Source organism: Cygnus olor, chromosome 1 (genome assembly GCF_009769625.2).
Source record: "Cygnus olor isolate bCygOlo1 chromosome 1, bCygOlo1.pri.v2, whole genome shotgun sequence".
NCBI classification, from domain to species: domain Eukaryota; kingdom Metazoa; phylum Chordata; class Aves; order Anseriformes; family Anatidae; genus Cygnus; species Cygnus olor.
In genome coordinates this window covers 152,144,701-152,156,977 of record NC_049169.1, presented here as the reverse complement: position 1 = coordinate 152,156,977, position 12,277 = coordinate 152,144,701, and the positions used below count along the sequence as shown (strand labels likewise).

At 38.0% G+C, this 12,277-nt stretch overlaps 1 protein-coding gene across 3 annotated transcripts in view; it reads right to left on the bottom strand.

The window, feature by feature from the left end:
• Positions 1-12,277, bottom strand: part of NALCN (sodium leak channel, non-selective) — a 234,875-nt gene that overhangs the window by 16,199 nt on the left and 206,399 nt on the right. For all 3 annotated transcript variants that reach the window (XM_040537921.1, XM_040537936.1, XM_040537929.1), the window contains 8 exons: positions 11,040-11,207; positions 9,760-9,864; positions 8,932-9,038; positions 6,920-7,040; positions 6,736-6,834; positions 3,768-3,861; positions 3,124-3,230; positions 2,644-2,718 (listed from right to left, as the gene is read on the bottom strand). In XM_040537921.1, the coding sequence (XP_040393855.1) occupies positions 2,644-2,718; positions 3,124-3,230; positions 3,768-3,861; positions 6,736-6,834; positions 6,920-7,040; positions 8,932-9,038; positions 9,760-9,864; positions 11,040-11,207 (876 nt within the window). The remainder of the gene's footprint in view (positions 1-2,643; positions 2,719-3,123; positions 3,231-3,767; positions 3,862-6,735; positions 6,835-6,919; positions 7,041-8,931; positions 9,039-9,759; positions 9,865-11,039; positions 11,208-12,277) is intronic.

The following is a 12,277-nucleotide window of genomic DNA, read 5'->3' as shown; positions in this document are numbered from 1 at the left end:
ATGGTTGATGGAGTACCAAAGGAGTGCAGCTGACCATGTCAGACTGAATGATTAATGTATAGATTACTGAAGTGAATGTGGTTTTAAGATTTCTTATAGTTAAACAAGTTATTAAGTTAAAAATGATTATGCTGATAACATGTAGCTACAGGAGGTAGTAATATGCTATATAGCTGTCTATACAAGCAGGCTAAAATCACATAATCATATTTGAATTCAAGAACACAGTTGTGTTCTGTAGATCCTATATTTCAAATTAATTAAAAAGCATTCCCGTATTGCAAATATTCATTTCTTTGAAGAATTGTCTGTACTCAGCACCATCTGTACTCAGCAGTGTATAAGAGAAGAAAGCTAAGAACAGTAAAGGCAGTACATTTCACAATGTTCCTGGTAAAAACTGCAGCAAAAGTGCTTGACATTTCCAATATAGGTAACAGAAGTGCAGACAGGAAGCTTAAGAATAGATACTGACAGGAAACTCACAACAAGTAACAGATATTGAGGTAGGGTGATGCAGGCAGAAGGGACACCAGAGAGTTTGTCATACACAATTCACATCAAATCTCAAAGCAACTGAAGTGTTACTATATAAAGGGAATAATTGCCAGGCATTCATTACATGATTTTTTTCCATCCCAGCTTGCAACACTGCCTTTTAGCAGTATTCTTGAAATTTTTGAAAACTAAACTACATATAAAGGGACACTAGTTTGTGGCAAAAATCTGTTTCTCTGGTTAGTTTTCTGATGTATATTTTCTGAAGCCCAAATAAAGAATATAGTCTCTGACTCTCTAATTAGCATTTGAGGTACCTAAGGGTGTCTTGCCTCACCTCTATCCAGTCAGTTCAGATGCCCTAGAATATCAGAGAGAGCTGCATGGGGCTGGCAGGGATAACACATGACCTGTAAACAACCTTGCCCTCCTGTAGCAGCTTGTGGAGGCAGGGGGAGATCAACTCTTGATGCCTTCAGTTATTTAGGCAACTGAATCCCACCTTACATCTCTCCTGATCACAGCAACAAATCAAACACCTACCTCATTTATACAATTTAATTAGATAAGATGGGGTGTCTATAGTCTTGAACTGAATATCACTCCTTGGAAACAAAAAATCACATCTTGCTTTATTCTGTGATCATCAGTGTTGCAACAAAAGTGAGATCTCTGAGTTCTTCCTATTCTTCTATACCACATATAGGGATGTGAGCATTAGAGGTTTAGGACAGAACCAGGACTCATAAAACTGGATGCAGGGCCACTAACAAGATAGAAAGGCTTGGCTTTCCTCAAGTACCATGTCTGCTAGTGGTAGCAGACAACGTACATAGCAGAGTCTGAAACATCATCCTGCTGCATTAGGGAAGATCCTGGGCAGGAAGCTGCTTCCTATCTCCATAAATCGAGTGCACTCGTAATGTGATAGCTTGCCTGTTGAGACAGCCAACAAATTTTTCCTGGCTCTGAAAAAGTTCTTTTGAAATTCTAGAAGTGCATTTGTTTCCCCTGGCACTGTAAGAGGAAAAGTATTTATGAAGACATAGTTACTAGGTAAGTTAAAACCTGTCTATGTATGATAAAAATCAAACTTTTCTGTGTTTGCTCAGTCTCTCAGGAGATATTGATTTCTCCTGGGTAGAGAAAAAAGAAGCAACAACATGGACATACTCTATCTACAGCTGCTACAAGGTATTCACTTCATTGTTTATTCATCACTGCTGGCAAAACCTATCACTGGAACATAGGAACTGTCATATTGGATTAGAGTGGTGGGAAATCTAGTCCACTATCCTGTTTATGATAGTGGTCAGTACCAGCTATTCAGAAGGGACTGAAAAGAAAGATACTCAACAACAAACTTATAAAATAATTCTGTATTAACAGAGGAAGCACCCTCTTTAACCTCATAAATGTGTGCTTTGCTATGCTATGGATATCCTTATATATAAAAAATAATAAAAAAATACATTTTACATTTTATAATTACATTTTAAAATATATTTAGGTCCTTAGATTCCAGTCTTATGAAAGCAGGCTAATTGCAATTTGCTCAGTTGATTCTGATGACAATTTTGTCATAGATACAGAACTGTTACCACACAGGATCCAGATCGGTACAACAAAAGATAGACAATACTAGAATTTGACATAGCTTACTGAAAGGTATTAAAATGAAATAATATGATTGATAATTTAAAAACAACAACAACTGTGAGAGGTTTGAGGATGTCACAGCTACACAACAGTGGGGATTAATATCCTCTGTCCTGAAGGTCTAGGCAAAATATAAATGGATCAGGCAGAACTCCTGTGACAGACAGGCATTGTGTTGTAGAGTGAATTTAATTTGAGACATTCTGTAAAAAAAAGAGTTCACTGGGTTCACCAAAAACACAAGTTGAAGTGATGAGAGTTGAACATATATAAAAAGCCCCAAGCTCAAGGTGCCATAGCATTATGACTATAATAAATGAAAAGTTATTCCTATAGTACACGTTTCAGGACAAGCAACATGGAGAATCCCAAATGTACATGTTATGAAATAAAACTAGGGAAGAATGAGACGGCATTCCTAAAACCAAAACAAAATATACACATACTATTCTTAATCTCAAGAAGACATAAAGTATATTACTTTACCTCAAGGACAAAAATGAAGGTGAAAACAACAGACATTGTTGCTAAAGGCACAGTCACTGGATCTGCAGCATCCCACTGAAATGCAAACAAAATCTGTTCATAGAAGAGCTGATGTTAAACAGAAATAAATGTCTATTCTTGCCTTAACTTTTCTTAGAAGTATTTATTAATGAATAGATTTAACTTTAAAATATATTCAGATAGGAACGGTATTGTGGTGTATTCTTCTCTTGCGGATTTACAGCTGAACCGGAAATTAAAAATATTTGACTAGACTACAAAAAGGCAGAAATTGATTCAGCTCCACAAATTACAATTAATCTACAGCGATCTGTGCCAACTGAGATTTCTGTATCCAGAAATCATATGTTTCACTACATTCATCCCAGTAATGGCTCGATTGATCGTTAATTGGTGTTAGGAAATGTGCAATACATTCTACACGACTATAATAAAACACTTAAAAAGAAACACAGTTACCTTAACTGATAACAGCACTGACTGGGCCAGAACAAGCACAGCAATAGTTCTCTTAAAAAATGGATGCTGAGTTATATCATACATCTTAGCTCTAAAGCCATCGTTATCTGAAAAAGAAAGAGTTATGGGAGGAGAGTTAAAATACGCAGTGGTATTCTTCCCTCTCCACTTCTTGACATATTTTCTATGTTCATTAGTGGCAACATAAGCCTTGACCAGTTTTGAAATTCATTTCTAATTTTCTGCTACAATTTCCCATATCAAATAGGCCTTCTGAACATATAATTTCAAATACTGAACACCAGTGTTGCATGAAGGCTTTGGTACTTGTAGGGCAAGTGCATCATTCAACTGCTGTCAGGTTAATACATTCCATTCATATCATTAAGAGCCAACTGCAAATATATTTCATTTAAAAATTCATTTTTTCATTAAGGCTTATCCTAAAACCATCGAAGCGCAACCTTTTTTAGGTTGATTTTAATAGCCTTACACAGAGATCTGTGGTTGCAGCCTGTTTCCACATTAACTTATGCACAACCTCCTAGTGGCCTCACGATTACAATTTTAATTTGAATCTCGGACTCCTGGGGAATTACGAACACTAGGGCTCAACATGAATAAAATTAAAATATCTTTGATACCCGGACGAGGTGGGAGATGAAGAGGTTGTGCTATCTTCAGTCTGCTTTTCAGATCTTCCCATCGTCTCTGATCTACAGTCAGTAAAGCTGTCCCCTTAATAAACAAAGGGAAGCGTATAAAGCTTTTGTCATATAAAAGCAAGAACATTTAATGCAGTAAACATGAAAACAACATCCTCCTTGGTGTCTGAAATAAAGTTACATATGCAACTCTCCTTAAATAACACAGCCTGGGTAAAGGAGTCAAAGTATCTGCCTGTACTCAAGAGGATTTTGGGATGCATTAGCCATGAGTTTCTAGGACTCAGCAGGCACAGTTGTTGCTCTTTGTAGCAGCAGCCCAGTGTGGCCAGTGAAGCACTGTAGGATGTCTTCCATTTGACTGAACATCACTTGCCAGGAAGAGCTGTTTTAGAGTGGTCGATTTTGTCTGGACTTTGCTGCAAAAAATCCTGCGGCTTGTCAGTGTTGCTATAGTTTCTCAGGTAGCAAGCCTTCTAAGAGTCCGCTGCAGCTCTTCACAGCTCTTCTGCTTGGGGTATAATTGAAATAAAGTAAATTCACAGTATACTGTGAATCTACAAGAGTTCTCCACAAAGGAAGAGCAAGAAGAGGTGAAGATACACACACCTTCAGGACAGGTTGTGGTAGATGGTAATGTGTTTTCGCAACATAGGAAAAAATAAGCAAACCCCAAACAGAATTCAACATTATTCAGAATGACCTTCAAAACAAAATAGGGTCCTCATCACTTCAGAAAACTGTAAAATCTCAGGGAAAGAGTCTGGAGTTGCAGGCACAAGCGAGACCTTTTCAAGGTAAATGTCAGAGCCCCGTCTCCCTGACACGCAGCGGCCTACCCAGGTAGCACAGGGCCGCGCTAAGTCTGGGCTTCCCTTGGCATTGGCCTGTGTATGCTCTGGAACCGCAGCCGGCTGTGCTGCTAATAAGGTCAGGAGAGCTCCCTCTGTAGCAGACATAATCTCTTTATGAAGCTGCATCCCCAAATGGCACCCTGGGAGCAGGTGCCTTCAAACATGATGCAGACAAAGCAACAGATACAAGGATACCTGTTATTTGTGTCAGGTCCCAAACCGTACTGCTTAGAAAAGCTTAAAGGCAACTCTTTCATCCAAGTGTGTGTGTCTGTTTTATGTTCTTGGAGGGCTTTCACCACAAAGAAGACAAAAGGTGGCAAAAAAAGTGAAACTTATAAAATTTATAAACGGAGTTGCCAAGTCGATCTGTTTCTCAAAAACTGCCATTCCACCAGCCAGATTATTACAAAGGGTCACAAAGCACAGCTGGGTCTGTGACTGGGGCTACTACTGGCATAGGTATGTTTGCATTCAGACCTCAGTTCAAAGCCGCCAGACAATGTTTGAGTCAATCACATCTTCGCTGCCAACTGGACATGTGGCATGGCAAGCGATGCGTGGGGGCTGAGCAACAGAGGGGGCTTGGGAAGCTTTGGGCTGCAGCACTGGGATTGCTGGAGACCCAGCCCTGAGTCCCCTGTGGTAGTTCCCAGATCAACATCTCTAGGCCTGAAGCTCCTAGACATCCCGTGAAATACTATGGCATATCTGAAAATATATTATTTCTTTCAGAAAATTGTTGCTTCTCATGTAAAATGCTTTACTCAGTAACTGTCCAGCTCTCACCCCGCTCAACAAACTCCTTCCAACCTCCTTCCTGGTACTATTTTAACCACATATCAGCTATGAACTTTCCAAAGCCAGCATCTGGCTCACACTGTTACTCACTGTTACTAACCTCAAACAGTCCTCACTGGACTGTTTTGCTCTATTCTTTTTGGACTAATTTCTAGCCCTCTCTGTATGTTATTTCACTTTTTTTCAGTTCCTGTTTATTTTTTTATTCTACTTGATCCTGCTATTTTTTGCTGTTTGCTTTTTTTCTGCATAATTAACATATTAATCTTTTCAATTCAAATGTTTTCTTTTTCCTCATAGTAAATTCTACAGAATTATTGCACTACTACTCCTTAACTGCAGTTCATGATGCTGTACTTGCCCACACTGAAGAGAAGGTAGCGTGTTGCTCAGCTCCCTTCCAGAACGAGTAAGGAGTTTCCACAAAGGGCACACCTGACAGTTGTGTTTGCTGCAGAGTTCATGCCAGCACCATAGCAAGGGCAATGCCAGCATCCAGTCTGTCTCCAGCTGTAGCTCACCAGGATGTCTTGCATCCCCAAGCCCCAGAGGACACAATGATCCCTTCCCTCCAGTGCCATGAGTGATAAGAATATCACTCTAGATAGCTGTAACACAGTCATCTCATTATTTTGGGGCACTGTGAACTGCAAGATAATAAAAATCACTAAGTATGTCTTGGTGCCACAGGAACACCACTAGAGGCTCAGAAAAAAGGGGACTAGTTTTTCTACTTCTCAGGGTAATCCACAAAGCCCATTTAAACCACATTTTTTTCCTAGAATACTTTCTGTCTTTTTGTTTGAGTGATGGACAATTAATTTTACAGTGTGCTTTGCTGTCTGCCAGGAAAAAGCCATGTAGCTTTCTCTGGATCTGAAATGCTATAATTGCAGGGCTATAACGAGACCGTTTATTTGTAACACATACAAGCATAGCATGACTTTTTACCTGCTACTGCATGTATGCCTGCATCAAACTAAAAGAGCAGACTCTGGAGCATTTGTAAATGTAGTGTGCTTTAGGTTCATTCTCCATCTGCCAATATGGCTGCATCATAAATAAACTCAAAGAGCTTTGAAAGAGAATGTGATGGATTGCCATCATTCCAGGCTTGAGTTTTGTAGCAAATATGGATTAGGTGTGTCTGAGGCCATGCTTGCAGATTGTAAGACTAGTAAGTTCATCTTAAAGGCAGTCTTACACCACCAGCTAGTGTAGACAGTGTAAAATCACATTCAATATTTATTGCAGTGCCAGTTCTATACACAATAAATCACCTCACTCAGTACCTTGTTTTCATTGAAATTAGCGATGACAACTCCAACGAAAAGGGTCAGTCCAATCATGCAGCCAAGGAATACAAAAACATGTATATAGATTCCATGGATCTGAATAGAAGAAAAACATGATTAATTGTCCAAACAAATCAAAGTATGTGCTATAGAATTCAAAGACTCTGCTGCTTTTCCTTACCGGCCCAACGCGATGAATAATAACATCTCTGACTTCCACCCAGCCTTTTAATGAAAGAACTTCGAATAGTGCCAGCATTGCATTCCCCACATTATCAAAATTAAAATTCCGAGGATTTGCCCTGAAATGAGTATACAAATAGGTGTAAACTCCTGAAATGAGGCTGTTCTTTCTATTTGTTATCTTTATACTTTATAGTCTAACATTTAAATACCTTGCAAAGTTGGTGTGAAAGACCAAAAAATATAAGAAAAGTTGTCTCAAGAAATAATAAAACAATAGCAGCAGTAATAAATATGAATAGCTTTATTTTTCTTGATCCCTATGTATGTTTTATATTGTTATTCATAATCTGATTCACAGTAATGAATCTATAACAGGTTGCTGCATCTTAGTGTTTTTGTCAATAAAGCAAAACACAGCATTCGTGAAAAAATGGATTTAATGCCACTGGCCAGATTCTCTTAAATTTACTTTAGGGAGATCAATCTCAAAGCCACATAAATGATTCAGACTTCTAAGTCAATGAGATAGTTTTGCAAATGTTATTCATAATTTCATTATCACCACAAACTGATGGTCTAAAACAAAACTTGCTAAGAGGAAATCACATCTTCTTGGCATTCCCATACCACGTGCTCTGACTTCATCTATCATTTGAGATTCAAGAGGATTTCTCCAGCTGAAAATTAAAAGTACCCGCTATGGGCTAGGTTAGCACATTGTTCTGCCTCTGCAATCTCAGATGGATACTCCAAGGAGCTGAATTAATTTTCAAAAACTTATAAATGCAAATAGTTGGATTCCAGAAGAATTGTTGAGTATTGGGTGCTTCTGAAATTCTAACCACTCAGTGAAAAAGAGAGCTCCCAGATGTTGATATATATTTGTTTTTATGTGGCCTTTACTATTGCCCTTTTTGTGGCCCTTACGTGTCATCAAGCTCTTGAAAATCTGGCCAGACATGGCCAACAGGTGGCATGAATGTCCTTGAGGTAAAATCTTTTTCTACAATAACAAAACATTCCCCAAAGTTTACAGTTATGCTGATGAAGACAGTTTTTGCTTATTTCTGGATCAAGCTGAAGTGGATTGAATTTGCTTACTCGAGGAAGAATTTTGTCTGAAGCATACAGAAACAAAGACTTCTGCAGATGTCAGAGTTTCACTGACTGTTTGAATCACAGCATATTATTTCATTACTGTAGGATGGCTCTGAATATACCATTGCTGGCGCTTTCTTCACCCACACATATAGTCAATTAAAATAATTGTGGCTGTTAAGCTGATTTTGCAAAATGCCAATCAACTTAAAAATATAAACAATTAAAGAGAGTTTTTTGCTTGTTCAGGTCTTAGGAAATATTAAATGCACTGTATCAAAATATTAATCACAAATATAATATTAGGTCTTAAAGAATTATCACTGCACTGTTGTGCCAGATAGACCCCAAACATTCCCTACATGGGACACAGGAAGCAGCTGGCAGCTGGCATAGCTGAGGGCCATAGAAGAGAAAGGTTGGTTTCAGGCATGACTTGTTCACTGGTTCTAGTGGCTATCTATAGGCACATTGATTTCCACTTCTTTTTCTTCCTAGCTTTTCCCATTTATTCTGAGGTTCTGGTGTTGAAGAATAGCTCCCAGAATGTCTTCATAACATCACTAAGCACACTGAAGTGACAATCTTGGTTCAAGCCAATTACTCCCACTGTAATAATAATCATATGTCTAATTCCTGAATTCACAAACTATGTTTTTTTTTTTTTCTTTTTCTTTCTGCTTTATGAATAGAACAGCTGGCTAAGATTGGAAAACTTTCACATGCCTGGCTTATTACTAAATATACCAGAATTCTTACCCTTATTACCTATAATGGTAAGATTATTCTTACCCATTTTACTTATAATAAAAACACTCCATCAGCAGTCTAATGCCATGAGATTTGAGTTATACTCTACATCAATAGCTGAGATTTTGAAGAAAGACAGGCCAAGGTGTAGCAACTCACCAGACTCGTGGCACCCAAAATCCAGGCTTTTTCTCTCCAGGTCTTAGCTTTAAATTGAGATTTTTGGAAACACTTACATTTATTCTGAAGATGCCATGACAATCTTCCTATAGTAAAATAAACCATAGACTGAGATTAAATAACGGCCTGTGTGAGAGGCTATAATGCCAATATAAACAGCACATTTGCCATCACAGGGAACCAGTGTAAATGGAAATGATAGTTTTTTTTTACAGGCCTGGGATTAATAGCCATGGACCTTTACCCAAAGGAAAAATGCAGCTTAGAAAGGATTCAAAAGACTCTCCTCCTTCCAGGGTTAAGAGCGCTCTTCATTTTGCAAGCCCATCTAGCCTTTCACCTCTTTCCTACAGACCATTGCGTTCTTTAAGTAATGATGGTATTTCTCCAAATTAAGTAAGAAACACAGCTAACTTTCTGCATGGAACCAATAAAGCATTCCCAGTGCTTTTGATCTCCAGCAGCTAACCTATTTTTAGCCACTGATTTAGTAATGCAGAAGTCCCATATTCCATGGTTAATTCCATGTGACATACAGTCTTTTGCAAATAATATGGAATGAATTTCACAGCTTTTTCAGACAGTCCCCAATATCTGGACTTACTTTCCTTTTTGACATGAGAACCCAGCCTTACCCTCACTCTTTTCTTCCTTTATCATTTTTCCCTCCTTCATCCTGCTTCTGAAACAGAAAGTGCCCAAGATCTCCATTTCTCATATGATTGCTCTGATTGCCCCATTTGCTTTCCCCAGCAGGCAGAAATGGCACAGCATACTACTATTTTGAAACAGGAAAGCAGTTCTTACCCTAGAGATGATGTGAGGATCATTGCATTTAGCCAGTTTTCCAGCAAATAGCTGTACTCCAAAGCTTGCAAAAACAAGCATTAATGTCAGCAAAAGAATAGAAACCTGTAAAGATGAAGTTAGACTTGTCAAGCTCTCCTCCTGCAGAGTTGAGAAAGGGGGTCAAATCTTTCCGTGAAATGCAGGAAGAATCATTTTGTTACATAAACCTGGAGATAAGGCTTTCATAACGTTACTTCAGGTTCTTATCCAGTAACCAGGTGCTGTGTTATTATTAATATTATTAATATAGCATCTAAGAATTGTAGATAAGGATCAAAGCTTTCTTGCGCTCAGTGTACAACCTTGCTAAATTCTGCAGACATAAGAATTTCCATTCTCTTTATAAAGAACTCTCCAAGTACTTAAATATGTGCATTTTCTGCTTTGCTGAATCAGGCTTTACCATTTAATCTAAGTAAGCCATCGTTGGATACTTAATTCTACGATATCTACAATAAAGATATGCATGAGCAAGTTATGATGTAAATATCTTTAACAGGTTACAGCATCTATGAAATGCTAACTAGCTTTGTACTTTTTGTCATTGCTGTATTACTAACTGACTACAGATATCTTGTAGCTTAGCTTTTTGTAACAACCTGACCTAATACAGCATTCTGTTCCAGCACAAACTGCCTGTTGTTTAGGCTGATACACACCACTTAGGGAAAGCTGGGTCCCAAGACAACAGATTAGGTTCTAAACAAGCAGTCAGAGACTCCATTATTATCATTACTTTTACTATAACTGCGAATTCATGAACATTTATAATAACGACATCATAATGAGATCCAGATCTATGATAAGCAACTGTATTGTCTCTGGTTGCCTTTCCAAAAAAAAATGGAGTTATAGACCTTCAGCTCAGAGATCAGGTTAACTTTTTTCTTGAAGAGCTGCCATACCCTACTTCTCATCTTCCTTCCCCAGCCAGACCAGTGAAAAGGGGGTAGATTTCCTTTCAGTAGTCTTTCTATGTAATTATGGTCAAATATATGCTGAAAAAAGTATCATTTAAAAAATAATTATTACAGTAGCTTCATTCAGTATAAATGAAAATGAGTTATTTATATTCCTAATTTTTAACCTGTTCTGTGCTCATCTGTAGTGGTAGCTATGATGAGATGTAAACAGACAGTAATGGAGATTAAATAACATGAACGATATAGAGAAATGGTTATCTTATTACTCCTCTACATCTGTTTTTTAACAACAAGAAAAAAATAACCAAGACATACCAAAAAGATTTCTTTAAATCCACTAAACAGCTCTCGTACAACTTTCCTCATCTGAGGGACCAGTTTGAATATTCGAAGAGGTCGGAGGCAGCGGAGTACCATTAAGAGCTGAGCTCCGGATTTGGCAGGGACATTCTGAGGCATCCAGCACAGGAATATCAAACTCACCTTGAAAAGACAAAGCAGAAAAGGCAAAGAAGGACCAGGATTATAACGTTTTACCTGACATAAAACAGCAGAGAAGATCAATAAATGCTTCCCTTCCTTAAAGGGAAGATTAAGGGAAAAAAAGACTAATTTAGAAAGAGGACTCGGATCTCCTGTAGCCTGGCTGATTGTCCTAACTAATGGGCACCAGCCTCAGCCTCTGTCTTTGCCTTTGACTCAAAATCTATTTTATTCTTTTCAGCAGATGGAACGGTTCCAAAAGAAGAAATCAAATTGGTTGATTCAGAGGAGGGACATGAACTCTTTTCCTGGACCAGGGAGCATCATCTCTCCCTCCTCTTCTCATTTCAGAGACTCTGTCCTGAAGTCGAGATATCCTCACCTTGAAAGTGTTAACAGTTTCCTCACCAGTTCTTCCCACCACTTTGTTACAAGTATAGGTAGCATTGTCATTCTGTGGTTTTATCATATGAATGATATGCATTGCAAAGTGTAGCTATGTTTTGTAGCCTGAACAACCTCTGATAGGCAGTTATTTATTAGAAAGTCTGTTAATTACTTCTGATTTTTTAAAAAGTATTTATAAAGCCAGTGTTATTACGGGGGATAGAGGTGAGAGTGTTACACACACGTAAGTGCACAAAAAATGGAGGATCAACCTGATACCACCAATATGATTTTAAATGTAGCACGATTTGTTAAAACAGTGGTAAGAGACAGCCACTCTTAACAAAACAAAAACATTTGCCAGTGCTTCCAACTTTCTTTCATATTGTTTTAAAATCACAGGCACATCTAGAATAACCAATGTACACTGCTTATTTTTTTTCTTCAAATGAGCAGAGGGATTCAGAGGGATTTCAAGAGACTAATGCACTTACTGATTATGCATACTATAGTAGGAGCTTTGTGTAAGTATGCATATTTTTATTTATGGTAACAATGGAATCTTTGATACAAATTGATCGTGACAAATTTTATGCAGCACATCTGTCTGGTGGATTAATCTCTAAAAGATTTAATCTAAATCCATCAAAGCAATTTTACTTAGTAATTTCTTCAGTTATAAA